Source organism: Drosophila ananassae, chromosome 2L (genome assembly GCF_017639315.1).
Source record: "Drosophila ananassae strain 14024-0371.13 chromosome 2L, ASM1763931v2, whole genome shotgun sequence".
Taxonomy (NCBI): Eukaryota; Metazoa; Arthropoda; class Insecta; order Diptera; family Drosophilidae; genus Drosophila; species Drosophila ananassae.
Window position 1 is genome coordinate 18888003 of NC_057927.1, and position 25616 is coordinate 18913618.

At 40.4% G+C, this 25616-nt stretch overlaps 4 protein-coding genes across 11 annotated transcripts; 2 read left to right on the top strand and 2 right to left on the bottom strand.

The window, feature by feature from the left end:
* Positions 1-1487: 1487 nt before the first annotated feature.
* Positions 1488-2374, bottom strand: LOC116655783 (trypsin-1). Its single transcript, XM_032454087.1, has 2 exons — positions 1940-2374; positions 1488-1881 (listed from the first exon to the last, which is right to left on the bottom strand). Exons 1-2 carry the CDS (start codon positions 2321-2323, stop codon positions 1513-1515), a joined length of 753 nt encoding a protein of 250 aa, XP_032309978.1. The 5' UTR covers positions 2324-2374; the 3' UTR covers positions 1488-1512.
* A 1621-nt stretch (positions 2375-3995) lies between these two features.
* Positions 3996-10558, top strand: LOC6501440. Its single transcript, XM_001955224.4, has 8 exons — positions 3996-4173; positions 7011-7451; positions 7511-7671; positions 7744-7945; positions 8126-8377; positions 8451-9382; positions 9450-9650; positions 9758-10558. The coding sequence occupies exons 2-8, from the start codon at positions 7039-7041 to the stop codon at positions 9868-9870; spliced, it is 2274 nt and encodes a 757-aa protein (XP_001955260.1). The 5' UTR covers positions 3996-4173; positions 7011-7038; the 3' UTR covers positions 9871-10558.
* Positions 10559-12042: 1484 nt separating this feature from the next.
* On the bottom strand, positions 12043-19661 carry LOC6499119 (autophagy-related protein 16). Of its 7 annotated transcripts, none has more exons than XM_001955225.4 (10): positions 19287-19661; positions 18905-19166; positions 18421-18583; positions 17643-17731; positions 16355-16794; positions 16142-16284; positions 12905-13205; positions 12763-12847; positions 12553-12696; positions 12043-12435 (listed from the first exon to the last, which is right to left on the bottom strand). In XM_001955225.4, the coding sequence occupies exons 1-10, from the start codon at positions 19384-19386 to the stop codon at positions 12342-12344; spliced, it is 1821 nt and encodes a 606-aa protein (XP_001955261.1). In that variant the 5' UTR covers positions 19387-19661; the 3' UTR covers positions 12043-12341. The 7 variants fall into 7 exon arrangements, with proteins under 7 accessions (XP_001955261.1, XP_014765913.1, XP_044570094.1 ...); XM_014910427.3 differs by having other exon boundaries at positions 12514-12696; XM_044714159.1 differs by having other exon boundaries at positions 12514-12696; positions 16355-16812.
* A 1030-nt stretch (positions 19662-20691) lies between these two features.
* On the top strand, positions 20692-22208 carry LOC6501441. Of its 2 annotated transcripts, none has more exons than XM_014911562.2 (7): positions 20692-21063; positions 21121-21174; positions 21227-21289; positions 21356-21427; positions 21481-21600; positions 21658-21780; positions 21837-22208. In XM_014911562.2, the coding sequence occupies exons 1-7, from the start codon at positions 20815-20817 to the stop codon at positions 22101-22103; spliced, it is 948 nt and encodes a 315-aa protein (XP_014767048.1). In that variant the 5' UTR covers positions 20692-20814; the 3' UTR covers positions 22104-22208. The 2 variants fall into 2 exon arrangements, with proteins under 2 accessions (XP_014767048.1, XP_014767047.1); XM_014911561.2 differs by having other exon boundaries at positions 21356-21418.
* The last annotated feature ends 3408 nt before the right edge of the window (positions 22209-25616 follow it).

Below are 25616 nucleotides of genomic sequence, written 5' to 3' on the forward strand. Positions count from 1 at the left end.
GTTTAAGGTTTTCCGCTTAGCAATCGGATATATATGGGCCCAGATATGGCCTACGCTGTGGGCCGTTTTGTCCTTCCCTGTGCCATCCCCATTTTTGAAGGGAATCCCCATTTTTTTTGATAGCACATCCCCTGTGCTATCCCCAGGAAATTTTGCAAAAAGTCCAAAATAAATTTCCACCATTAAAATGTCGTTTCTAAATTTTTATGCTGATTAAAGGAGAATCGATCCACGATTCGTTTAAGGTATTCCGCTTAGGAATCGGATATCTATTGGCCAAGATATGGCCTACGCTGTAGGCCGTTTTGTCCTTCCCTGTGCTATCCCCATTTTTGAAGGGTATCCACCACAAAATTTTACAAAAAGTGCAAAAAAATTTAGTTTTTAAATTTTTATGTTGATTAAAGGAGAATCGATCCACGATTCGTTTAAGGTATTCCGCTTAGGAATCGGATATCTATTGGCCAAGATATGGCCTACGCTGTAGACCGTTTTGTCCTTCCCTGTGCTATCCCCATTTTTGAAGGGTATCCACTACAAAATTTTACAAAAAATGCAAAAAATATTTCGTGTCTAGATTTTAATGCAGAATGATGGAGAATCCATCCACGATTCGTTTAAGGTATTCCGCTTAGGAATCGGATATCTATTGGCCAAGATATGGCCTACGCTGTGGGCCATTTCGTCCTTCCCTGTGCCATCCCCATTTTTGAAGGGTATCCACTACAAAATTTTACAAAAAATGCAAAAAATATTTCGTTTCTAGATTTTAATGCAGAATGATGGAGAATCTATCCACGATTCGGTTAAGGTATTCCGCTTATGAATCGGATATCTATTGGCCAAGATATGGCCTACGCTGTGGGCCATTTCGTCCTTCCCTGTGCCATCCCCATTTTTGAAGGGTATCCACTACAAAATTTTACAAAAAATGCAAAAAATATTTCGTTTCTAGATTTTAATGCAGAATGATGGAGAATCTATCCACGATTCGGTTAAGGTATTCCGCTTAGGAATCGGATATCTATTGGCCAAGATATAGCCACCGTGTTGGCCGTTTCGTCTTTCCCTGTGCCATCCCCATTTTTGAAGGGTATCCACTAAATAATTTTACAAAAAATGCAAAAAATATTTCGTTTCTAGATTTTAATGCAGAATGATGGAGAATCCATCCACGATTCGTTTAGGGTATTCCGCTTAGGAATCGGATATCTATTGGCCAAGATATGGCCTACGCTGTGGGCCATTTCGTCCTTCCCTGTGCCATCCCCATTTTTGAAGGGTATCCACTACAAAATTTTACAAAAAATGCAAAAAATATTTCGTTTCTAGATTTTAATGCAGAATGATGGAGAATCTATCCACAATTCGTTTCAGGTATTCCGCTTAGGAATCGGATATCTATTGGCCTACGCTGTAGGCCGTTTTGTCCTTCCCTGTGCCATGCCCATTTTTGAAGTGTGTCCCCCAGAAAACTGTACAAAAACTCAAATTTTTTATATTTAACATGTTTTATGTATGCAAAGTTGTATTAACCCATGAAGACAAAGTCTCAAGTCGGGAATAAACACCAGGCTTGTTGGGCTGGGCGCATCCCACGCCCCAGGAGACAATGCCAATCAGCTCTTCTTGGAAAACCAGTGGACCGCCGGAGTCCATTTGACACGCATCCGTTCCACCTTCGATGTAACCAGCACATATCATCCGATCAGTCACTTTTTTTCCAAATAATTTTATACACTTATTTTGACTAACAATTGGTACTCGGGCATATCGTAACTTTTCGGAACTTTGACCATTGCTACTTGTGAAGCCCCATCCGGCGATCGTAGCAAATTTTCCATCGGCAACTTTTTTTGAACTTATTTTGATAGGCTTTATCTGCAGACAAAAATGAGTAAAGTTACTCCTTAGTAGTATACTCAATATTTAACCTGACCTTCCTGGAGTAAGTGATAGCATTGGTTAGACGCAGGAGGCCAATATCATAGTCCATTGTCTTGGCCGACCACTTTTCATGGTGATAAATTGCGGCAACCGAGAATAATTTTCCATCTTTTGGATCGCGTGTGGTTCCACCAGCTTTGACTTTCAGCAAACGCCGCGAAACTCCGGCCAGGCAATGGGCCGCCGTTAAAATGGTTCGGTTATTTATTATTGAGCCGCCGCAGTGGTGGATTCCATATAATTGTATAGATACTATATACGGGATTGTGGCTATATCCGCTGGAAATCCACCAACTATTCGGGGATCTATACGATCTTCGAGGCTTTGGCGAACGGCGAGTAGAAAAAAAATAAATATCCACATTAATTTGTACATCGTTCGTACTTGGCCAAGAAAGAAAGAAAGAATCTCGAAAAATAGGAATGCGTTGCTTTTAAAAACACACGCTTAAGTACAGAAGAACGTGGAAAATAATGAGCCTACATTGCGATAAGTGTGCATTATTTTGTAATTAGGAATTATCTCTTAAGTGACCGTAGAAGAAGATATAAAGCAGGCCGGGAACTAAACGTTCGTGTAGCAAGTGATTAAGAAGCTTACTAATTATGGTTCAGAAGCCAGCTGAGTGAATTTTTATGAAAGCAAAACCGCCTCTTTGAATGTGGAGGTAATATATTTCAACCAATTTACAAAATAAACCGTTACATAATAATGTACAAAAGGTTTTTTGAAGGAACAAGTGTTAGAAACAAGTGTTTTGATTGGAAAAAAATATTTTACAAGTTTAAACATTTAACAAAATTAATGAATCTAATTTGTGCTCCATTTATACATATTTTGTATCCCATAAAAATAATGCTTTATTTGGGCCAGATCTTTGGAATCTCCCGTGATTCATTCAATAAACGCTAAAACGGACTTTCTTTGGTCTACTTATTATTCATTTTGACGCTTGGCGACTATTTCATCTCTTTTAGTAGCATAAATGGCCAAAATCTCGTCCGTATACCTTTATTGTTTATCCAATTTGTTATCAAAGCACGACCCGTTTGTTAAAAACGGACTCCAAAACTGATTTGCATTTGCTTGACCCATAAATTTGGAAATCAAACACCGTTTGATGGGCTATTCTAGGTTTACATACCAAACTCCATTTGAAAGAGCTGTGCCGCAGCAGCAACACAAATCTTGGCTCTGCCTTGCCAATAAAGTGGGCTATTCAAGTTTCACAGATCACACTGGGAAGATTGGACGATAAGACGACCAATGATCTGTCTGTCTGGGCGTTTGAAATTGGGTAAAAGTAAACATTGAAAAGTAAGCCCACACGAATTGTTTCGGTAGATTTAATTTAAGCCGATTAGGCGTGTGCGTCTAGAATAGGAGAAAATGGGTAGGAAACGATTTCACATGTTTACAACACCGGTACTATTAGTGAAAGTGAAAAAGTTAAAACGCAACGCGACAGTTAAGAAGAAAAACCCATTACTATAATACGCCCAAGTTTTGAGTTTCATACATTAAAAGGCCCATAAGAAAATGAATAGAGCTTGTGCGGCGGAAACTTAGTCGAAATACTATGTAGTTACCATCTAGTTGATGTTATTAACAGGCGAAGAGAGCAGAGCACGGAAAGAGAGAGAACAGGTGCACATTGTTCTCGATCGTTGACCGCTATTACACCTCCCCATGAACGATATAGCCCCTGGTTGCATCCCCAACAAGTTTGAGTTCGACTCTTTACGTGTGTAGAGATCGTTCCGTACAGGTGATACGGGCCGAGCACCGCGTATTTACCTTTCCATGCCAACAATTTCTTTTTGTTTGAGATTCTCGTTTGAGGCCCGAAGCATCCAGCCCATTGCTGGCGACTTTCTTTTGTAAGAATTCCATGTTCGGCCGTCTTTCCGTCCCAATCTCTCCAGTTCTCTCCAACGTCTTGCAGGTTGTGCGCTCCACCGAAAGACAACAAACCTGCCTGCCTGCCTGCCTGCCTGCTGGAGCTCGCCAGCTCCTCCAGAACTTCTTTATCTAATTTTTATAACAAGTCACTCGGTGGCATTGAAGTCTTCAGTTCTGCGGCGACCATCGAATGGTCAAGTTCGGCATTATCTTTCTCCGCTCCGTCAAGTGCTATATGTTGCGAAAGTGTTTTGTTCCTCAGTGACTTGGCTAAATTCGGGATAGATTCTTTTCAAAATCATTCCCATTTTTTTGTTAATTAGGTAATTGTTTAATGTCATAATATTGTTGCACGGACGACAAACTATAATTTAGGCAGCTTGGATTTACCATAATTCGGGAGACGGAGTTCTCTTACTAAGGTTGTGTACCTGTGCCGAGCACACAGATGTTAAAACCCTTTCTGCAGTTTGCTGCAAAATACCGAAGAAAAATCACAACAAAAAATGTTAACCGGTTTATTTAAACGGCAGTGATCAAGCTGACGGATGACTATGCCAGCATTGAAAAAACGGAGACAATCATTCTGAATAAGTGAACTGAAAGACCAAAGAAAAGAGGCTGCTGCTGCTGCTGCTTCTGCTGATGCGGCAACTGCTGCTGCAGATGTTGCTGATGTTGCTACAAAAACGCACAAAAGCAAAGCACTGTGTCTTAAAATGCAAAAGCATGTTGTGTTCCTCAGATACCAGTCTACAGCTTCCGTCAAAACATTAGCGAACATTAGGACGTCCGTTTTGGCCTGAACTGGGAATGGTGGGGTGATTGGACGGCTGGACGGATGACGTGCCTTTGTATGGCCAGAGGAGCGTCAAAGTATATCGAGAGCCCACCTAGAGAGTTAAATTACAAAATCATAAACAACCAAATCTAACTAATCGATGGAAATTATGGGGTGTAATTACTTACACAGTCGATGGATGATAATCATCAAAGCCGTTTTGAGGCCGTATTGAAAATTTGGCAAAATTGGAAATCAATTTGGCAGTGTGTGCGATGATATCTACCGTTAAATATTGGTGACTAAAGAAATGAAGTCATTAACACATTCAGAATGGTGAAAGTTTTCGGCGGCTCCTCTCAATAGTCGGATTTCTATTGACTTTCTTGGCTGGGTGTAGATCTTTTAATTACATCATGCATCAGAAAATAGGCTGAATGTGAATGGAATTGAAGTCGGGCGCTGGAATAGGTGTAGACGCTTTCGGAAATAAAAAGACTATTAACGGAAAAGAAATTAAAATGAAGTTAGCAGCCGCTGATCAGTAAAACTAAAAAGAAAAGTTTGAAAGTGTTAAGCGGTATAAAGTTCCGACACAATATGACTTTAAACTTTTATTGTTTCGAAACAGTGATGATTATGTTGGTAACAAACGTTATGAATACGCTTTTTGAGTTCCACTTGTCACGCTTTAAGAATTTCTTATATCTTTCGTTCTCCTGCCCAGAGACATTTCCCTACCAATTATTTTCGCTTTTCGTTTAGAATCGCCATCACAACACTCATAACGATATAGTCCCGTAGCTTTTCGGCAAGAAATTTCAATTTATCAACTCCGGATTGGGCCCAAGGCCGGTGCTGGTGATCATTTAACTGTAATTGAGGCTATAAATGACGCTTCTCTCTAATCGTTTGTGATCAGCGGCACAGTTAGGCAGTGCTATTTCCTCCTGGTGTCCATACCATTACCGGTTGGGATCGGATCGGATCGGGGGTCGAGAGCTGATCGCTGCGGGCGCAGCCACCCAAACTCCACACTACTCTACTGGTACTGGTACAGGTACCAGTGCAGACATATGTACATACAATACATATCGTATTCGTGTGGTGTCTATGCTCTCAGCCAAACAACTTTTGACGATAATCATTGACCTAATTCTTCTGCCGCTTTCTACAAGATTTTTGTACAATAACATGGTCATGGACTCGTTATAATGCAGCTTCCTGAGTGGCCATTCTTTACATGGCATTGATACATTTGTATGCCAGTGCGATGGTACAATGTCCATGTGCAGCAGACCAGACCAGACCGGGCCGGACCGGACCGGACCGGGACGGGCCGATTCTTTTCACCCAGTGGATTCTCGCTGTGGAAATGAAAAAACATTCAAAAATCTTTCAAGCATTTTAACTCTAATTAAGTTACGGCTCGTTCTGGCCGTTCTGGTGTGTAAAGGTTTATGAATCATATTAACGGTATGTTTTGTATGGCCGTGTTGCTAAGGAAGTGCTTCTAAGACGGGAGATCAGTTTTGGGCAGAAGCGTCGCCACACCGGATTAGTGTAGTCATTTGTCCGTCCGTCAGTCCGTTCTTTTTATGAAGAGCCCTGTCTTGGGTCCATGTATCTATTACACACAAACTTTTCTGCACACATGGTTATTCATGAGATACGATGGGATTCACGGAAAATAACTGTAATGCCATCAAGTCCGGCGGCTTAGAATAAATATGGAATATATGTAATTTTATAGTACAGTTAGATCTTAACAGCCAGCAGGCCGGCCCATAAGTCATGCTCCAAGTGGGTCTCTAATAAGCAATATACACACCATACCTTTTGATTGCTTAATATTTAAAATATAGTTGGCGTTATGCATCCAGAATTGGCAATAATCATCTCGCGAAATGTGCATTGAAAAAATGGGAAAAGCCGAGAAGAGGAGATGGAAAATAGACTGTCTTGCCAAACAAGTTCTACATGGTACTTGGCAAAAAATTAGAGCTCATGACCCCTTGATAGTCTTCCCAACGTAACCGTCAATCATAAGCGATGACCATTAACTTGGCCGTTGCGCAAGAGTTTAGCTCAGCGAACCAGAAAAAATCCAAGCCGTCTAGTGGTGAATAGTGCAAGAGGTCGTCGACGTGAGGCCCGTTTCCTCTACAAAGTTTACCAGCCGTGATATTGTTCTCCCAATGGGTAGGGCAATGGGGATACCATAATTCGCGTTACGCCTTATGGCAAACAAATTAATTTGGATGGATTGAGACAGTATCTCTGCAACGTACACACATTTCACCATTAGACTAATTTAATAAAACAAACCCTACAAAGTTTGTAGTACAAACTGTAATAGATTGCGCTGTTCTTTTTCAGGCCGTCTCAGTGATATAAGATTTAAATAATGACCAAGACACCGCACCGCATTCGCCTGTTGCGGCAACTCGTTCTGGCCCTGATGCTCTATAGCGCGGCAGCTGCCAAGGAGCACTTGCGCGTGCGCAGATTGGCCGCCGAATCGGTGACAGCAGCGCCTCTTCCAAATGCTAGCAAAATTATGGCCACCGAACAGATAGAGGGCCAGACAGAGCTACCTGGAAGTGCGAAGGCTACCCCCATCACCGAAATAAACCAGATTGAATCCGAGTCGGCCACAGTGGTGCCAGCTAATCAGGCGGAGACTCGGAACTCCGCCTATGATCTGCCAGCCTCTTCGGATTTATCCGGTTCGTCGGGTTCGGATGAAGATGGGATCTACTACGACAATGCGCCAGTGGACTGTGATCCAGAACTGGTTGGCTTCGAAATCGTCACCGGGTAAGCAATTAGGTGTTTAATCAGCCAAGAAATAATAATAATTCCCTTCTTATGGGAAGGTATGTGTTCTCGGCTCCTGAAAAACTTATGGATTCACTGCCGGGCACTCTAATGCTCACTGATTGTCTGGAGACGTGCAGAAATAACAAAACCTGCCAGTCAGTTAACTACGAGACCGGGCTTTGTGTGTTCTTTTCAGCCCACGCCGATCAATTGCCTGGTAAGCTACTTACGACATTAAGTTAACTAGAGTGTATTTACTTTAAATTGTAATTACCTTTCGTGTATGTAGGTGCCCTGACAAAATCACAATTCCCCGTGTTCACCATTTATGGCCAAAAATCATGCCTCTCGGCGAAGCCCTGCTCCCGAGCCTGGTATGTCGATCGTGTACAAAATTATAAGCTCAAGACGGAAGTTAAGCGTACCGTGTCGGTGGCGTCCAGGCGCGAGTGCTTTGAACTTTGCCTAAGCGAAAATGAATTCACATGCAGGTAAGAAATTCTGGCACTACTAATCCAGATGGTAACATAAAAAAATTAACAAAAAAAAGTGTAATATGCTTAACAATTTATTCAAGTAGCTTATAAATATACTTGAATTACTTAAATTTGAATTCTGGGTGGAGCTCATGCTCAGGCACAAGTTAAAACATTTTTCTCTGTGTTCTGTAGGTCGGCTAATTATGAACGAGTCTCTGGAGCATGCGAACTCAGTGAGTTGGATCGCCTAACGCTAGCCGGCTCCAACGCCTTCCAGATAACCGAAGGAAGCGATTACCTCGAGAATCACTGTGTCGAAGAACCCAATAAGTTGTGTGAGTTCAAACGATTGCCGGGACGCATTCTGAAGACGGTCGATTCGGTTTATCAGGAAGTTAGCAGCATTGACGAGTGCCGGGAGTTGTGTCTCAATTCGCCCTACAGGTGAGCTGCCATTTAAACTCTATTAAACTCTAATTTTTTGTCGCTAAAATACGTATTATTTGTATAAAAAAAGGTGCCACTCTTATGACTACAATGACACTGGGGATATGGTTTGCCGGCTCTCGCATCACAGCCGTGCCACTTTAGTCGACGTGCAGGAGCCCTTCCTGGATGTCCCCGAAGCATCGTCCTACGAACTGGCCTCTTGTTACAATGTCACCATCGAATGCGGCGGTGGAGATATGCTGGCCCGGATACGCACCTCCAAGCTCTTCAACGGCAAGGTCTACGCCAAGGGCTCGCCCAAATCCTGCTCGGTGGATGTCAAGAGTGCCCTGGACTTTGAGCTGCGCATGAACTACCATGATCTCGAGTGCAATGTCCGCCAGAGCAGCGCCGGGCGCTACGTCAACGATATAATCATCCAGCACCACGACATGATTGTGACGTCCTCCGATCTGGGATTAGCTCTGGCCTGTCAGTACGACCTGACCAACAAGTCTGTCAGCAACGGCGTCGACTTGGACGTACGCGGCGATATTCTGCCGGCACTCTCCGAGGAGGTTATTGTCGAGTCACCGAACGTTATCATGCGCATCACCTCTCGAGATGGCTCCGATATGATGCGCTCCGCCGAAGTCGGCGATCCGCTGGCTCTGAAGTTCGAGATCGTTGACGAGCAGAGCCCGTACGAGATATTTATTCGGGAACTGGTGGCGATGGACGGTGTAGATAACTCGGAAATTACGCTGATCGATTCGAATGGCTGCCCGACAGACCACTTCATCATGGGACCCATCTACAAGGCCTCCCTCTCCGGCAAGGTGCTGCTCTCCAACTTCGACGCCTTCAAGTTCCCCTCCAGCGAGGTGGTTCAGTTCCGGGCCCTGGTCACGCCGTGCATGCCCAGCTGTGAGCCAGTCCAGTGCGAGCAGGAAGACACCAGCGGAGAGTTCCGGTCCCTATTGTCCTACGGCCGCAAGAAGAGATCGCTAAACTCTACAGGTAAGTCAATCAAAGGGGCGACCCTCACTCCAACCATTAATTAATGTTTATATGATGCTCTTTGTAGTTGATCTTCCACGTACACGTCGGGATATTGACACCTCGAAGAAGTCGGCACCCAGTGATATGCTGCTGGTGCAGTCCATCCAGATTACAGATAAGTTCGGCTTCAAGCAGGACAAGCAGGAGAGCGGCGACTATTATGACGGCAATGAAACCTCGTTTACGGCCAACGAGGAGGGGCACGGATTCTGCGTGAATGCCATTGGTAAGCTCATTAAAACTGATTTGGCTCTGGGTAATTCCTCAGACCGCAGCCATAAAAGTCCTTTTTAATATTCTCACATTTTTATTTCTCCTTTTTATGCGTCTCAGGTCTAATTACAGCCGCCACCATTTTCCTGCTAACACAGTTGGCAGTTATTGCTATTTGGACGTACTGCTATCAACGCCGCCAGAAACTGCAGCCGTATCAGCACTCTTACTAACCAGAATCGATTTATTCTTACGCATTACACATTACACATTACCGTCTAAGCTACGAAAGGTGCAATCAATATTTACGCAATGTTATACGCAATGCTGATCAACTGCTATGAATACCCGTCGTCCTGATACAACATCCGCTATTTTGCCTTATCTAGTCAGTGCACGATTTTAGAGAAAATGAAAATTTCAAGTGTTCTTGAAGGTGTCTTGTTCGGTGGAGTTCAGAGATTGTTTGCATTGCAGCAGCCATGGCGTTTAGAACCACTCGTGTGTTAGGTTTTTTTCTACTCACATTCAAATGGATGATTCCCTACTTATAAAGGAAGTTTGACGTCTGCATTGAACTTCTTTTGTGACTTCGGAAGATGGTTGACAAAAAGGAAACTAATGCATATTACTTTAAAATACTTTCGAATACATTTCCCAGCCGCGTGCTCTAACCATTTGTATCGAATGCGTCTTAATTAAGTTAAGCAGTATAATTTATTGACCATCAACTCAAGCCCTTGCCCCTAAACCCCTAATGTTATCTCACAGAAACTCATTTTATTATTACTATTAAGGCCTCTTTCTTCATGCGCTTTATGTAAAAGGGTGTTAAATCGCTAGTTTTTAAGTACTTGAGAATCATTAAAATCATTTTTATGAAAGGACTTACAATAAAAAAGAAACACATTCTAAACTAAACAGCTATTGCTTAATTTTCTGAGAGGGCTTAGAGACTTTGAGCCTTACCCACGCATCGCAAATTGTGCGAATTGGAGTCGGAATGCAGACACCTGCGAATTATTATTTATACTTCAATAAAACTTAGAATGCATCCGCAACTGTAAACGCGACTCGAGAGGTTCCTGGAACATGCTCACTTAGAGTCGCCCAAAATGCACGAAACAAAACGCTGCCCCTCATCTCGTGGCGTCGACAATGAGGCAGGCAGCCTGCCCGGGCAGCGATTCACTTTTCGATGTGGGCAGAAAGGTCCAAATGTCGTGCTTGTTTTCCTTCATACCATATGCGATGCAAACTGCACCAACGACGACGAGAGGTCCCATCTTCATTATGGTGTACACCTGTAGCTGGATGGATAGATGGATGGAGGGATCCATCCAGCGGCAGAAAGTATCTAGCAGCTGTGTAAGTATCGTTAGCTGCAAACCGCTTGTGTGAATCATGCAAATAAATGCACCCTCAGCACAACAGGAAACAGGCTTCGTGCAGATTTGTATCTTTATCTTTAGCGCTGAAGGAGCGCTCGCATACGGGAAAGTGACTCCTGTCTGCCCGTCACTTCTTCGACTTCGTCTTGGTCGCCTTGGTAGAGTCTTCACAGCCTTGGCAACCAGAATTGTTGACTGAATTCCTCTCAATTAATTTACCTAGCAATGCATCTTCAACGACACCACTCCAAGCAGTACCACATACAATATGTATGTGCACTACTTGAGAGCCCCACAAAGATTTAATATCGCTGCGCTACTTAACGTTTAGTTGTAGTTCTTGTTTTAAAGTATAATCTGAAAAGATTCTTAATTAAAGCATACATGCAAGGCGATAAAAATGAATGTACGTTAGATTTGTAATGATGGTGCTGTGGTTATTTTTTCTCCTCGCTCAATTAGAGATTCCCAGTGTCGATTGTGCTCCGTCAGCACACGAAATAATTGGTTGCCTGTGTTCCCCAATGGCACTCAGCATTCGTGCCAAGAATATGCAGAAATTAAAATAAATCACGTCCAAAGGATGTACCTAAAGGAGTTTTTGTTGGCATTATTGATTGAAATTGAGCTTCTCAATTCAGGGAATAATAGATCGGCTATAAAAAGACTAAACGCCATTATGCTGAAATAGCAACGGCATCGAATTGATGGACTAATGAGTTTTTTAATGGCAAGTTTTTATTTTCGGTGACCCCATATTTTACCATCATTTGCAAATGAGAAAATACGATTTCAATAAATTACGAATTCCACAGATTTCTTTACACACACAATATATATATATATTAGCTTTTATACATTGAATAGAATTTGGATGTCTTACTTAAGTTATGAAGGAAAACGTTTAAACAGAATAAAATAAAGCGGCTTCTTTGTTTATCTATGTATGTGTATAAAAAATGTTATAAAGGCCCTGTGTTGTTAAATCGTCTGCCAAAAAAATATATTTATAAATACATTTAAATTGGTCATATATGCAGCCCAATGTGTGTATATATAATTTTATTTTTACAATAGGAAAACATGTACTTAAACTTATATATGAATTGATACAATTTGTATACACTATATGCTTTCAAGTATAAATAAAATAATCAAATAATTAAAACAGTCGGCATTGGAGTTACCTCATCCAATCGCCAACTGCATTTACTATTTACAGCAGACTCCGCATGGCCGCACAATTTATTGCAGCTCTGACTATAAGCGTTTCAGTGATTTGGAACTGACTGACATTTATGGCAACATTGGGGCTACGAATCCGAGTAGATGATGCATCGCTTGTGCTTTCCGACAGAAGCCAGCATATTGTTGTTGGGCGACCAACTGACTGCGTTCACCGCCGTGCTGAGAAAATGAAAATAGGGGAACATTTATTAGGATACAATTGTGTCATAAAAACTCCGCAGTACTTCTCATATTTACTTAGGCTTAATTCTATTCTTATTATTATCTTCTTCCCACCTGTGTCCCTTGAGCGTGGCTTCTAGGAAACCATTTACATTCCAAATGTATATTGCGCCATCCGCCGATCCACAAGCGATCTTCAAGCCGCTCGGGTTGAAGGAGGCCCGAGCAAAATCACAGCTGATTTTAAAGTGTTCATTTCTAATGGACATCACAATAATTAATAAGTAAGCTCTTGCAATCAATTGATAGCTATTGTACACTTACGTAAACGTGGATATAACTTGATTTTTGCGTAAATCTAATAATTTAATAGTATCATCTCTTACAGAGCATATGAGGTAATTGCAATCTGTCAAATAGGCTTGATAAGTTTATACTTCAAAGATTAATTACTTGTAATACGCACCTTTTGACAAGTCCAGCGAGGTGATTTTAGCCGGCATAAGGACATCGTCTGCCTGTTTCTCTGTTCGTATGTCCCAGAATCGGATTTTCTTATCATAATGCCCGCTAATGATCGTGGAACCCAAGCTATCAGTGGTGACGAGATCGTTGCAGCTTGATCCAGCAAATTTCGTTTCTATACAAGCAATGCTGCGCAGATCCCAAATCTTTAAGGTACGATCATGACTTCCGGTCACCACTTTAATGGGCTCGTGGACGTATTTGGCAGCCATTACTTTTCCACTGTGACCCGTCAGCGTGTGCTTCAAAAAAGTAAAGATTTAAATACACAACGGTTAGACCAAAATTATGTTATAGGCCAAAAAGCAGTTTTTTGTTTGCAAATATAAAACAAAAGATCATATTCCAATGGCAGCTGGGACAAAAGAACGCCAACATCTCTTCTGGAGTGAGTAGCCTCCACTTGGAACTGGCTAATTACCCGGGGGTTAGTATCTTTCACCAGAACGGTGTGTAATTAAAAAAAGTGTCCGTCGCCATTAAAGAGGCTGCAGACATTTAATTACGGCACTATAAACCCCAACTCGAATTTTTAACTTGTACGGGTAACTGACTCTGGAAATTTATTGGCATAGGTCGCTGGTGCGCCACTTTATTTTTGTTTATACTGTGGGCTTACTTTTTTTTCGCCTATAGTTGGATGAATGTCATTGACACATTAGAGGGGGATCTGAGAATTCTGGATTACTTATCTCTCGACAAAGATGCATTATCAAGAAACCAGATTAGATATAAAGACTTCCGTGGGATCGACAATTAAAAGAGAAATGGAAATGAAAAATGTATAAGACTAGTTGAATACAATGTGATACCACAATAAAAAAAATTAAGACAGAAAAAGAGATAAATCTGCGACTCCTAAACCCAGTTACATATATCTTTTCATTAGCGTAGAAGCAACCTGCCTAGAAAGTACTACTTGCATTTATTAAATTATAATAAAGTTATCAATATAATAAGGCATACAATATTACAGGGCTTATATAAATATTGTATATCTCTTACAAGATATAAGTTACATATCCCAAGAGTCCGAATTTCAACCGGCAACCGGTCAAGTCGAACGGTCAATGTACGCGCATTGTGGCTTGAAGAGACTTCGGCTTGGTAGCGGAGATGCTTGTTACCTGGTGGCGGAGCATCAAACATGTTTGACTGCCGCCGCTCTCCCACCTGGAGGAGTGGAGAATTGGAGAGTCGGAGCAGAAGACGCTTCTCTCTAGACCAGACTTGCCGGTTACTACGGGAGCTCGGCTTGGAGCTCTTTCGTCTAATAACATAGATTCGAGGCGCTCTTAAAAAGTTCAATTTGAAGCAACCCCGCAGTTTGTTTAGCACCGAAAAACATGTTATCATCGAAACCGGTGGCAGGAAAATTCTGCGAAACCACTCCACACATTTGCGTGGTGAAAAGGCAACATTTCTGCCAGGTGACACTTTAAAGTGGGGTTGAAGAAATAAAATAATCATGCAAAAATGCACTTAAAAGGATGCAATTATAATAAAGAAGCTATAAACCCACAACCGATTTTAATGGTCATGCCGAATCATCTGTTGATAAGGATTAGCCATATGGCTTTTATGGGTCAACTAGATTTTGTTTCAATAAAATCAAAAAACCGCATACTCCGAGACATAATTTTCAAGAAACTATTATAGATATGGTGTATGATATTATATTAAAGTTAATTACAGTACGTTAATAGATAACAAAAATTTGTATTAAATAATAGGAGGCTCATATACCCTTTATATTATGTATATAAAGTTTAATACATAATGCTTAAAAATATAAAAAAATAAAAAGAAAAATCGGCTAAAAACTTTCTGGCCATACACTCTTGTTCATTTTCTAACGAATATAATAATACTATACCCCGCCTGATTAAATCAAATGCTGCAATAATAAAATGATAATAACTCAGTATAGAACTGCAATCAGATGACGATGACGGTTTGATCGCATTGTGGCCAGAGGCCGTACAAGTCAGTGTGCTCATTTTAATGCTGCAGTTCAGTGGCGGCGGCGCTATTCTTCAGTTACAGTTTCCAGTTGTGCGCAAAAGAACCGTTTAAATGTCAATCCAGAAATACCAGTTAGAAGAGTCGGTGTATCTCACGGATAGAGCAGCAGGCGGAGAAGCAGGAAGAAACTGCACTTGTATGTTTATTCGCATGTTGACGATGTGCAGCATAAATGGATGAAGTTGCGGATCTGGCCTGACCAGGCGGACGAGATGAACCTTGGGGTAAGGAAGATTATGCTGCTGCGGCAATTCAGGCCAACACACATGTATTTGTGGCTGTGGCTCTAAACTTTCCTCCTAGCCATCGCCTTTTATTTATGGTCATCAGTTAAAAATCGTTTTCCGATTCATCGGCCATGGGAACCCGAAAATCACACCCATATAAATTTATTAACTTGCGGTTTTGCGAATTTCTTTAGATCCGACAAAGAGCTCACACATAAAGGCGAATGGGTTATAAAATAAATTGACCGAAAGCGAATAAATATGTAGAGCAGAGGCTTGCCTTTGGACCAAATTATCTTAAAAACTTTCTACGCTGCGAGGAATCTGCGAGGTGAGTAGAAAGATATATCCCAAGGTAAGAACCTATAATGGTTTCGTCTACGGGTATATCATTGTCAAAGGGGCTTTATTTACTATATCAGTAAACAGTTCTGTTTGCCGCCAGCGTCGCTGTTGTGTTTACCAGCGAGTTGTTTACTTTTCGCCTTTTTCCAAGTTAGAAAGCGGCAAACATGCAAAATTTATTTATAAACATTGACATTGGTATGTGTGTAGATGTGTGTGCACATTCGTTTTATTGTTAGAATAAACAATTTTGAAATAAATAGAAAAACAAAACCAACAAGAGCCCAGAGAATTCTCTAAAATCAAGGCATCAAAGAAATCTGTTTTTTAAATTCAACGCCACAGTAGAAACGGAAAGTATTGTTTCGCTCTTGTGCCTGAAGAAGCAATCCCGTGATTGTGAATTATTTTACCAACGTGAATGTAAAATTGTGTTTTTGTGCTTTCATTCAGAAATAATGGTTGTGGGATGTTTTTGGGCGTTCATAATTCAGCGTCATTGCATCTGAGAGGCCCATAAATTTGTCACCGTTTGAATTAACTTGTGTTTTATTGAATAACGAAATAGGTATTTGGCTTACCCTCAACCGATTGTCCATTACCGTCCAAACCCTGGCACCATAATCGTTTGAAGTACCTAGAATATACGCCCCTGTAGAGTCAAAATCCACGGAATTAATGCCAGCGCTGCTCCCGCTCAGAACTGCGCGGGGCTCGGTTGAATCTATATGTGAAATATTTAATTGACAATTAATAAATCACTCATAAAGGTTAATATCCTTCAATGTGCTTACTTTTCCCTATATCCCACAGCTTGACTTTGCGATCGGCGCCACCTGTAGCCACCATCCGCTCCACGGGACTCCAGCGCACCGCATGCGATTCGTTTTCGTGGGCCTCGAATTTCATAAGTATCTTTGTCGGATTCGCCTGACCCAAATAACCTGTTGACTTTAGAGCATCAATGGAAGCCCGGGTGTTCTCAGTAACTTCGCCGGCTGTAAAACGAGCGCTAATATATTCATTATCATCGAGGCCTATAGCCTCCATGGCGCCATTAATTGTAGCCTCGTCGAAATCGTCGTCACCGCCGATAATGCCGCCAACGAACTGAGCAGGACTCGTGGAGGTTCGTTGCATAGGCGTTGGTCCCGGCGTGGGTGAAATATTGCTCGAAGAGCTGGGCTCTCGTACGGCGTCCTCGAGGTCTCGTTTCAGTTTGGCCGAACGTTTCCTGAAAATTGACGGCAGTCTTTTTCTAGATGTTTTTAAAAACGGTTATACATTTATATTGAACCAAAAATAAAAGTAGCAAATCAGAATCAGAATCAGAATGAATGGCAATCATCGAAATATTCAGCTAAATGTGGTCCGTTCTACTCCTTGGCGAAATGTGTTAACATGGGTTAGTGGAAAATACAAAATATATATATATATTTATTACATGCAGCTTGTAAAGTTTCCTTTAACCTTTTAGTAATTGCAGTTCCTGTGTTCCGCATAATTCGGTTATTCATGCTTGTCGAATGGTTGGTGGCAATAAAGTGTGGTTTTTATTAACACAATAATGTCAGGTGGTGGGTCACTGTAATCTCTAAACAAATATTAAATAATAGCTGGTTATTGAATCATACAACTGAAAGAACCAGCAACTCGTAAACTCATAAAGTACTTCCTACCAACAAACTCATAAACTACGAAAGGGGGGACACAAAAAAAAAACACTTTTAATGAACTTTATCTATGTAGACATCCTGATTATCCTGTTCCACACTATTAAATCGATTGGAGGGTAATATTAATCAGTAAACAGATAACAGTCTCCGTACGGAAATATTGTTCCTTTCGTATGTATTCTGGTGACAGTTTACATGTGACTTTTTATCAACAATCTTTTATAAGCATTAGATAAGCTGCGCGATTAACCATTTTTGTATGTATGCCTGGGCTTATCGTGACACGAAAATGCATTTATGTACATGTATATTAATAATTGCAGAGATAATATTTAAGGTTTAATGTTTTGCATGTGATGCTCATGTATAAATGCTCTTTTATTATTTCATTAGCAAACAAACGTACCTTATGATGCTCTCGTTCTCCTCGTTCAACTTGTCAGCATCCTTCGACTTGTATCGCATCAGACGGTCGAGCAAACAGCGATTTTCATCCTGCGAATCAGTTGAAAAGGAAAAGCTTTTTAGTAGACGCCTTTTCATATTTAAAATATATCTATATATATTCCGATTTAGATCCCACGAGAGCTGTTTTACGCGATGAACGCTAATGTGCTACTGGATCGCCATCGAAAAGATAGCAAGCTTTTCCCCGATGAACGAATATATTTATGGGGCCTAATGATTGGAGCCATCTGCCAAACATTCTCGGCATAGACCAGCGAATACCGTATAATTTCACCTTCCAATAAATATATATCAATGATGCACCAAACATATCAATTTAATTATAAGCCCTGATGTTAAGTACTGTCATAACAATCTTATAAGCGATAAAGACTATAATTTTAAGTTATGACGTTATATATGGCACTTGAGTATGTGATTTAATTGCATCGCAAACATTGGCTGTGGGCCAATCGATAGGTCATTCACATTTATAAAGAAGACAAGGAAAAGTACGGTGATACTAGAACCTCAGACATACCTTGGCCCACCTTGGTTGGAGCCCATTACTTACAAACACTCATTTCCATCACTGGCTAGACACTATCAATTTACCAAATACGTTTAATTTCAATATAAATATAGTACAAAATTTATTAAACACAAATTTAAGACGCAAATCTACTAACACAACGCTATGCTGATCGTGTAAAAATATGCGTATTCGTGCTACTTACTTGGACGCCCCGCAATTTATCCTCGAGTGAGCTAAATGCCAATTGCAAAGCCGTATGCTCATCCAGCATGGTGTTGTTTAGCTTCTTGAGTTCCTCCAAGCTGGAGTGAAGTAGCTGCACTTCGGCCCGCAGCCGATTGTTATTGGTTTGCTGGTCGGCAAGGCTAGAATATATAAAAGTAGTGAGTAATCAATCTTAAACAAAAGATGTTGATAAAGCTATTCCAATTTTCACACTTCTCAAGGATAACAATTTAAATTTCGGGGCGCATTCATCGAGGTCAAGACGAACCAGTTGAACTGGATAAGAAACAAATTTGAAACAAGGCTATCAAACTGGTTTCAGGGGTCACATCTTTAATTTAACCAAAAGTTTAGTCATCTTAGGCGTTACGCAGTCTGGGATGTCAACGCATTGGACTGATCCTAGCTATATTTTTGTCTTGCTTGTGGGAAAATTGAAATTGGAAAATTGGGGCAGCCACCTGTGTTCCTTCTCTGCAATGATTGTTCTTTGTTGCTCCACTTTCAGGTTTAAGTCGACGATTAACTGGGAGTTTTCACCCTTTCGCTTATGCAGCTCCGTGAGCTCTTCCTGCTGGGCGAGCAGCTTCTTCTCTAGCGTGGCAATGGCTACATTAGAGCCGGTACCACCTGTTGACACCGCACTGCGTAGCTGCTCGTTTTCCACGGACAGCTTCAGGTTGTCCGCTTTCAGCTGGGCGACATGGTCAATTAATCGGTTGTCTGCGAAATGAGGGCAATTAGAATTTTTGGTGACAATTGACTCAATGGATGGGTAGCCAGCGTAACAGAGGGGGGGTGCTACTTGGTGCTTCACCGCAGCAGCTGACGCTCCCCACTTACTTTGTTCTATGATTTCCTTGAAATTATCGCATTCCTTGCGATTGCGTTCGCGTAATCGTCTGACAACATGCGCTCGCCACACATGTTCTTCCGTAGACATCTTTGTGATGTACTTGCCACCCGATTCTCCGGAATTTACTTATTAGTTAGCCTGGCCAAGTCCAGGCGCTCGCTTTGACTTTCTCTCAATTGAAGGCTTTGTGGGGACAGCTGAGGCGGCTTCTTGGATTTTCATTGCCCTCGATGGGCGCTATAAGTTATCGCCGACAAATCGCATAATTGTTTTTAACCAAATATGCTATTAGAGACGAATTTATAGTTAACAACAATAACACCAAGAGCACAGTGTGGCTGTTTATCGGTGTCCTCATAATACCACTATTCATTTGGGACTGGCCATACTACAGTCAACCAAATAAGTTATCGATAAAATCCAGTCAATCATGACGTATCGATTTGTATTCGATTTATTAGCGGGCAATCTCAAATTATAGTAATCTGATAAAAAAAAATTATCTACAGGTTGAGATTAATTATTATTTATTTAATGTATATATTCAATTTTTACATATTAGCTAAGTTATTCTGTTTATTTTGTTCCTGTCAAATATAAAATTCGAAAAGTTTTGATGCATTTTTATAATTTACATGTTATGATCTCTTCTAAACCTGAGGATCCTTCGCTGGTTTTCTGCAACTGCCTGCACGTACAAATTCCTATTCAGTTGAATTCTCACTTGTTTCTTCATATAAAGATGCTTTAACTTAAATCTTGGTATTATAGCCCGCTTCATGATGTAAAGGAGTGTGCCAGCCACAGCAGTTGTTGGTATGACCAAGATCCACTTCTCGAAACGCAGATAGGTGTCGTCAGCCATGCCAATCCAAAGCAGTAGTAAGCGGACCAATTGATAAATAAATCTTTCAATATGGCACCATACAACCATCGAGCCGGTCTCTAGAATTATTAGCGCTACAAGCATCTCCACAACGAACTGTATGGTATACGGTAAGTGGATATAGCGAATGGGATACGTCTCTATATCTTTGGCTAAGAGCATCACGGCTCCAGTGTAAATCCAACTGGCCAAGGGTGGAGCAGGTGAGCAGTAGTAAGCATCAGTATTATAATAGAATGCTATCCCGATAACCAAATGCAGAAACCCTGCAATAGCAACTGCGAGTGGGGCCATAATTATACTATTACTTTTATGTTTTTGGATGTCCGTATAAAGCAAAATTCTGTATCAAAATGAGGTGCCGTCTTTGAAAAATCTATGAAATACTAACAAGCGCCTACTTTACAGATGATTAATATTTAAGTATGACAAAAAGTTATTCTCATATCCTTTTTAAAAAAAATCTACATCGAAGTGTGCTTGTGCATAAAAATATATGTGTCAAGCACTTTCGGAATTATTATTCTCATTCTGGGTTAGGACTTGAAAGCTGATAGTTCAGTAACATAAATAGTCAAAAAATTAAATTAGAAGCTATAAATAAAAAAATTAAAGTGAATAAATTTAAAATGGGTACAACTAAACGAAAGGAAAATCTAGAGGTGAAGACACCAAAAAGCAACACCTTCAAAAAATCACTACGCAACGGCCAATACAAGAGCCAAAAAGTGTCTCGCATTACTACCAATGGCTACCTCAACTATTTGAGGGAATTCAAAAAACAGTTTAGTGGTTTATCCCCGCAGGACATGGTACATTTTGGCGCAATGGCATGGAATAAGCTGGCCGGGGAAGAAAAGATCAGTTTTAGAAATATGGTAAGCGTCGTTTCTTATTTAACTGATTGTCGAAAATAATTTATTTCCTTTTTTCAGTATAACAAAGATGAAGAAAAGAAACTGAGCAAAGTTCTAAGAATAACTGATAAGGTAAGTATAGAGGTAAATTATATCTTATATTTTACCTTATTTTCGATATTAGGATTCAAAAGCCAAGAAGAAGATTGTAAAGAGCTCCACGGCATGCATTTTCACTAAAACCAAGGTAAGCCAGTTCAAAAATAAAGTACATTCTTCAATTTGAGCCACGTTTATTCTCCTTCTTCTAAAGATGGATAGGATTCCTTCTGTAGTTTCAATTCAATCAAGTCCACTTCTAGTACAAAATAAAAAGGTTACAGAGGTATGATATTTGAAAAGATAACATTATTTAATTTGTTAATATTTGAATTTTAGAAGAGGCCCAAGACAATACTTATAACTATACCAGATAAGTGTGGCGCGAGAGATACATGCAGTTTTTGCCCGGAAAATATCGGCCCAGCGCACTATCGACTTGAGTGCCCTAGAACAAAGGTCAGATGGCAGTGTTTATGGTGTTTAAAGACTAAATAGATAATTTTCTCAAATCAGAAGCATGACTTGTTCCCAGAAGATATAAGCGAAATACAATCAGATACATTTTCCGTGGAAAATGCTTGGTTTGAAAGAGAAAGTAGACTTCGACGACCCAAGGACGAATGTTGTAAAATCGAGGTATTGCGACACATCTCTTACAAAATTCCTACTGCTAAGTTCCTTTTATTTGTTAGATCAAATCTGGACCTTTTTTCAAATCCAAGGGCAAGGTGTGCCATTCAAAAAATACGCATGTAAACAATTTGAAATCCGACAAGAGTACATTGGGATCTGCGAATGCCTATATAAACTTCACAAAGGCTTTTGTTAAAAAAAATGGTAACATAAGCTCTATACAACTGATGAGATCGGCAGCATATCATTGGTGCAAATTGACGCCAAGTGAGCGAGTCAAATTCGAAAATCGTACATTTATGCAATATAAACCGGGGAATTATTAAGCCTTCTTTCAAACTGTTAGCCATATATATTTTAGGTGCAATGAAATTTTTAGTTATTGTAAACATTTTTTGGCGGTAATAAATTTCAGATAATACTCTTTTTTATTTGTTGATTTAGATTAGTAAAGTATTGAAAGTGTGAAAATGCTATTCAATATACTTGGCACTCGCAACGTCTCCTGGAGCGGTGGTGACTGTCCAGGTGACTGGAGAGCCTGCCGTGGCATTTGTTCGGCTGCTAAACTACGCAGAACATACATACGTGTAAGTTTTCTAAACACGCAAAGGCAATTAAAATTTTTAAGCGACATACGAACCCCCACGAATTGCACGCAGTTAACAGGGAGCTGGACATCCCACAAAAAGATTGACTGCAGCAGCCCCCAATGCGGGAAAACAGGAAAGGTGGACTGGAAAAGCCACTGCGAAAAACAGGTGCTCTAACACATTTCATTAAGTATGGTATAGCGTCAATGTCTTTTCGTTAGTTTATTAATTCTCTAGTAGAGAAATATGAACGCTTTTAAGAATTATTACTCATACGCTATGTGGGCCGACACTTAAAACTTGTTTATTTTGAATATTTTTTGTACGGACTATGTGAATATTAAAAATGAGTATTTTTCAAAAGCATCCCTTAATTATGAAAAATTGTAATCCGGTTAAGCCGTTTTAATCAAATATTTCCCACTACCGATTTAATTATCAAGAGGCGCCTTTTAATTGTACAAACACCTTATATAGAAATTATAACCAAATGTAATTGGTATGCTCCAAAGCTGGCCATAAAGTAGGAGTACCCGAATGGCCATTGCCCCGGAGTTGTACAACATATCGTATGCTTAATGCATAACTAATGAAGCGGCAGCTCCTACGTTAGTGGCACGACGCTCGGAGTCGCTTGTGGCTGTTTTGTGTTATTGTATTTACTCGGAGTTTGGCGAGGCTGTCACTAGGACATGCCACAATTGTTGGCCTTTAATGCCGCAAACTCGCAATCGCCGATGTATGTCCACAGGTCTGGTCGTTTTGGTTACAAAAACGTTTCGTGGTCCGCCAAGTGCCGCTGACGCCATCGAATTAGATTACAAAAACCGCTTTTTTGCTAACCAAAATAAAAAAAATAAGAAGTTAACTAATTAGATAGCAGGTTCACTGAACTGTTCATTTTGGTAATAACAAAAGCATTCTGCATTTATTATAATGGAAAAATATAAAGTTGATTTGCTTTATCGCAGAACTCATTTGCATGAGATCAAACCCTGGGAAATGAACTGCTTCCTAGCAAGCGTAATTCGCTCCTTTTGCCATATATATTTATACCTTTTTATACATACTGTCTATATGTATATGGTGTGTGCTCTATGAACTACTATACTCGGAGTGTCCCAAGTGAGCATGCGATGGTACTCATAATCTGCATCCAGAATCTAATTCAATTAAGCAATGTTAATGGCCTGACTTCGGGACGTCTACAGTTGCGGTCAGGACTGTAGTATATAGATTATGTATTGAACCATATGTGTTGAGTGTGTAGGTAAGTGGGAAGCCGCATAACGTGAGTCCGCACCCAAGATGTGTATTCTCGACTGGATTGAATTTCCACCTTATAAATCGGCCCATCTACTCTGTACTTTTCTCCTGACCGCAACTGTGTGTGGATACACGGACAAGCGGACACATGGACAAGCGGACACACGGACACATGGACAAACGGACACACAGGCCACTATGCCGGACCGAAACTGATCTTGGCAAAGTGATTGTTCGTTCAGCTGGCCCGGCTAGGCTCGACTCGGCCCGGCAAGGCATCTTTTGGTTATTTGGTGCGCATTGGTTTCAAATCGAACTGTTGTTATTTTTAGTAGCTGGAATGCAGTGCTACACTCGAACGCTGTTGTGGAGCAATTAAAGCGAACTAAGAATGATTTAACAGCTGCCCCCCGCCCGCCAAAGCGATCGTGTGAGAGGGCCAGAACAATGCGGCCATTATGGGTTTTCTTTTCCCAATAAAAAACCCGACAAGAAAAGGGGAATTATAAAATATTCCAATTTAAGCTTACAAATTATAAACTTAATTTATGCTAATTTTATTAGTTGCCAGTAGTTTAGTTTTGGGCTTGCAAAGTCTTTTCTTCTGTTCGGGTCATTTTTATTTAGCGCTGATGGTAATATTTTAAAATTTGAGACCTGGCATAATTTGATATTCAAAAAATAGCCAATAAGCTTATAATACCCTAACGTCAGGTACTTCTACTTTTTTATTTTCTGCAATATAAGCAAAATTGAGTGCAATTTTCTGCCAAAAACTCTCGACTTGCATTCGGGTTCTCCAGAACCTACTATACACTGATTTAAAATGCGAATTTAAGGGAAATTCGGTAGCTGGGAAACCATATAACTTCAGCTGACACATTTTTTTCAAAACGAACGTATATATCCGGTTCTCAAAGAGGTAAGCCACACAAATAAAAGACACAGAGATGATAATAAATTTACCTTTATTATTAGGTTTATCTCACCATTCATGTACCGGATATCTGAGAGCCGTTCTTGGTTTTATGTCGGCATAAATAAATCATTTGCTAACTCTTCCAGTAAAATTAGATCGCTCAAAGGCGAGTTACAGACACAATCGTTCCCCAGGCCCATTTCAGATTGGTTTTTCTAAGAGTATAAAAGTGCAGACTGCATATGAAATAAAAGTAAAAAATCGAACTTGAATGAGCTCATATTCAGGTGGAAGTGGGACATTCAAATTGCGAAAAAAGTTGGCGATATCAAGAGACAAAAAAGCTCAAGCAACCTGAACCTATAAAATATTTCGCAAAAAAACAATTTGTGTTATAATAAAGAAAGAACGAGCATCCGTGTGGTGAAGACCGTGGGTTTAGCTTCAATTAAACAACGTCGTTAGACGGGTCTGCAAGAAGCCGGAAAAGAGATGTTATGAAAATAACTTGGCTCTTAAGACAACAGTAAAGCACGCTAATAGAGTACCTCGTCTGGCTAAAACCCTTGCACTTTCTCTTCGGAGCAAATTATAATAAGTGAAGGCAGCATCTCATAAATTAAAGATGCCATGCTAACTTTGCTGTAATAATTGCTGTATGATTATGTTTTAGTTTCGCAATCTTGGTGTTACTTATTTTAAATAATTAGGAGGGATTATAAACAAGAAATTATGTATTTTTATGCAAATACTTATCATTAGTTAAGATGTGTCAGTGACAATATATTGATATTATAATATCAAGAGCCAAGAAAACAATCGCATATTGTTTGGATTTGAATGGAGTGCGGAGTGTGTATCGGTTACAAACACCTTAAAATGATGGTAATTTTGTGAAAAAGTAAAGCAAACTGTCGCATTGTCTCCCGATACAATTGAATATGCATATTTGCGATTGCCTGACTGTCGGACTGGCCTGAAAGACTCGAGCAGGTACAAAAATGCTGTCTGCCTCTTTGGTGAACTTCATTCATACAAAGGCAAAGTGAGCGGGCAGTAAA

What these genes read in the sequence shown, in the direction of transcription:
- LOC116655783 (XM_032454087.1), bottom strand. Translation starts at nt 2,323, where the DNA reads ATGTACAAATTAATGTGGATATTTATTTTTTTTCTACTCGCCGTTCGC. An exon ending in CTATCACTTACTCCAGGAAG is followed by an intron (nt 1,882 to 1,939) that starts GTCAGGTTAAAT and finishes TTTTGTCTGCAG; the next exon opens with ATAAAGCCTATCAAAATAAG.
- LOC6501440 (XM_001955224.4), top strand. Translation starts at nt 7,039, where the DNA reads ATGACCAAGACACCGCACCGCATTCGCCTGTTGCGGCAACTCGTTCTG. An exon ending in GAAAATGAATTCACATGCAG is followed by an intron (nt 7,946 to 8,125) that starts GTAAGAAATTCT and finishes TGTGTTCTGTAG; the next exon opens with GTCGGCTAATTATGAACGAG. An exon ending in TGTCTCAATTCGCCCTACAG is followed by an intron (nt 8,378 to 8,450) that starts GTGAGCTGCCAT and finishes GTATAAAAAAAG; the next exon opens with GTGCCACTCTTATGACTACA.
- LOC6499119 (XM_014910430.3), bottom strand. Translation starts at nt 19,386, where the DNA reads ATGTCTACGGAAGAACATGTGTGGCGAGCGCATGTTGTCAGACGATTA. An exon ending in ATAAATTGCGGGGCGTCCAA is followed by an intron (nt 17,732 to 18,420) that starts GTAAGTAGCACG and finishes ACTGATTCGCAG; the next exon opens with GATGAAAATCGCTGTTTGCT. An exon ending in TAATGGACAATCGGTTGAGG is followed by an intron (nt 13,206 to 16,141) that starts GTAAGCCAAATA and finishes ACTTTTTTGAAG; the next exon opens with CACACGCTGACGGGTCACAG.
- LOC6501441 (XM_014911562.2), top strand. Translation starts at nt 20,815, where the DNA reads ATGGGTACAACTAAACGAAAGGAAAATCTAGAGGTGAAGACACCAAAA. An exon ending in TTCTAAGAATAACTGATAAG is followed by an intron (nt 21,175 to 21,226) that starts GTAAGTATAGAG and finishes TTTCGATATTAG; the next exon opens with GATTCAAAAGCCAAGAAGAA. An exon ending in TTGAGTGCCCTAGAACAAAG is followed by an intron (nt 21,601 to 21,657) that starts GTCAGATGGCAG and finishes TTCTCAAATCAG; the next exon opens with AAGCATGACTTGTTCCCAGA.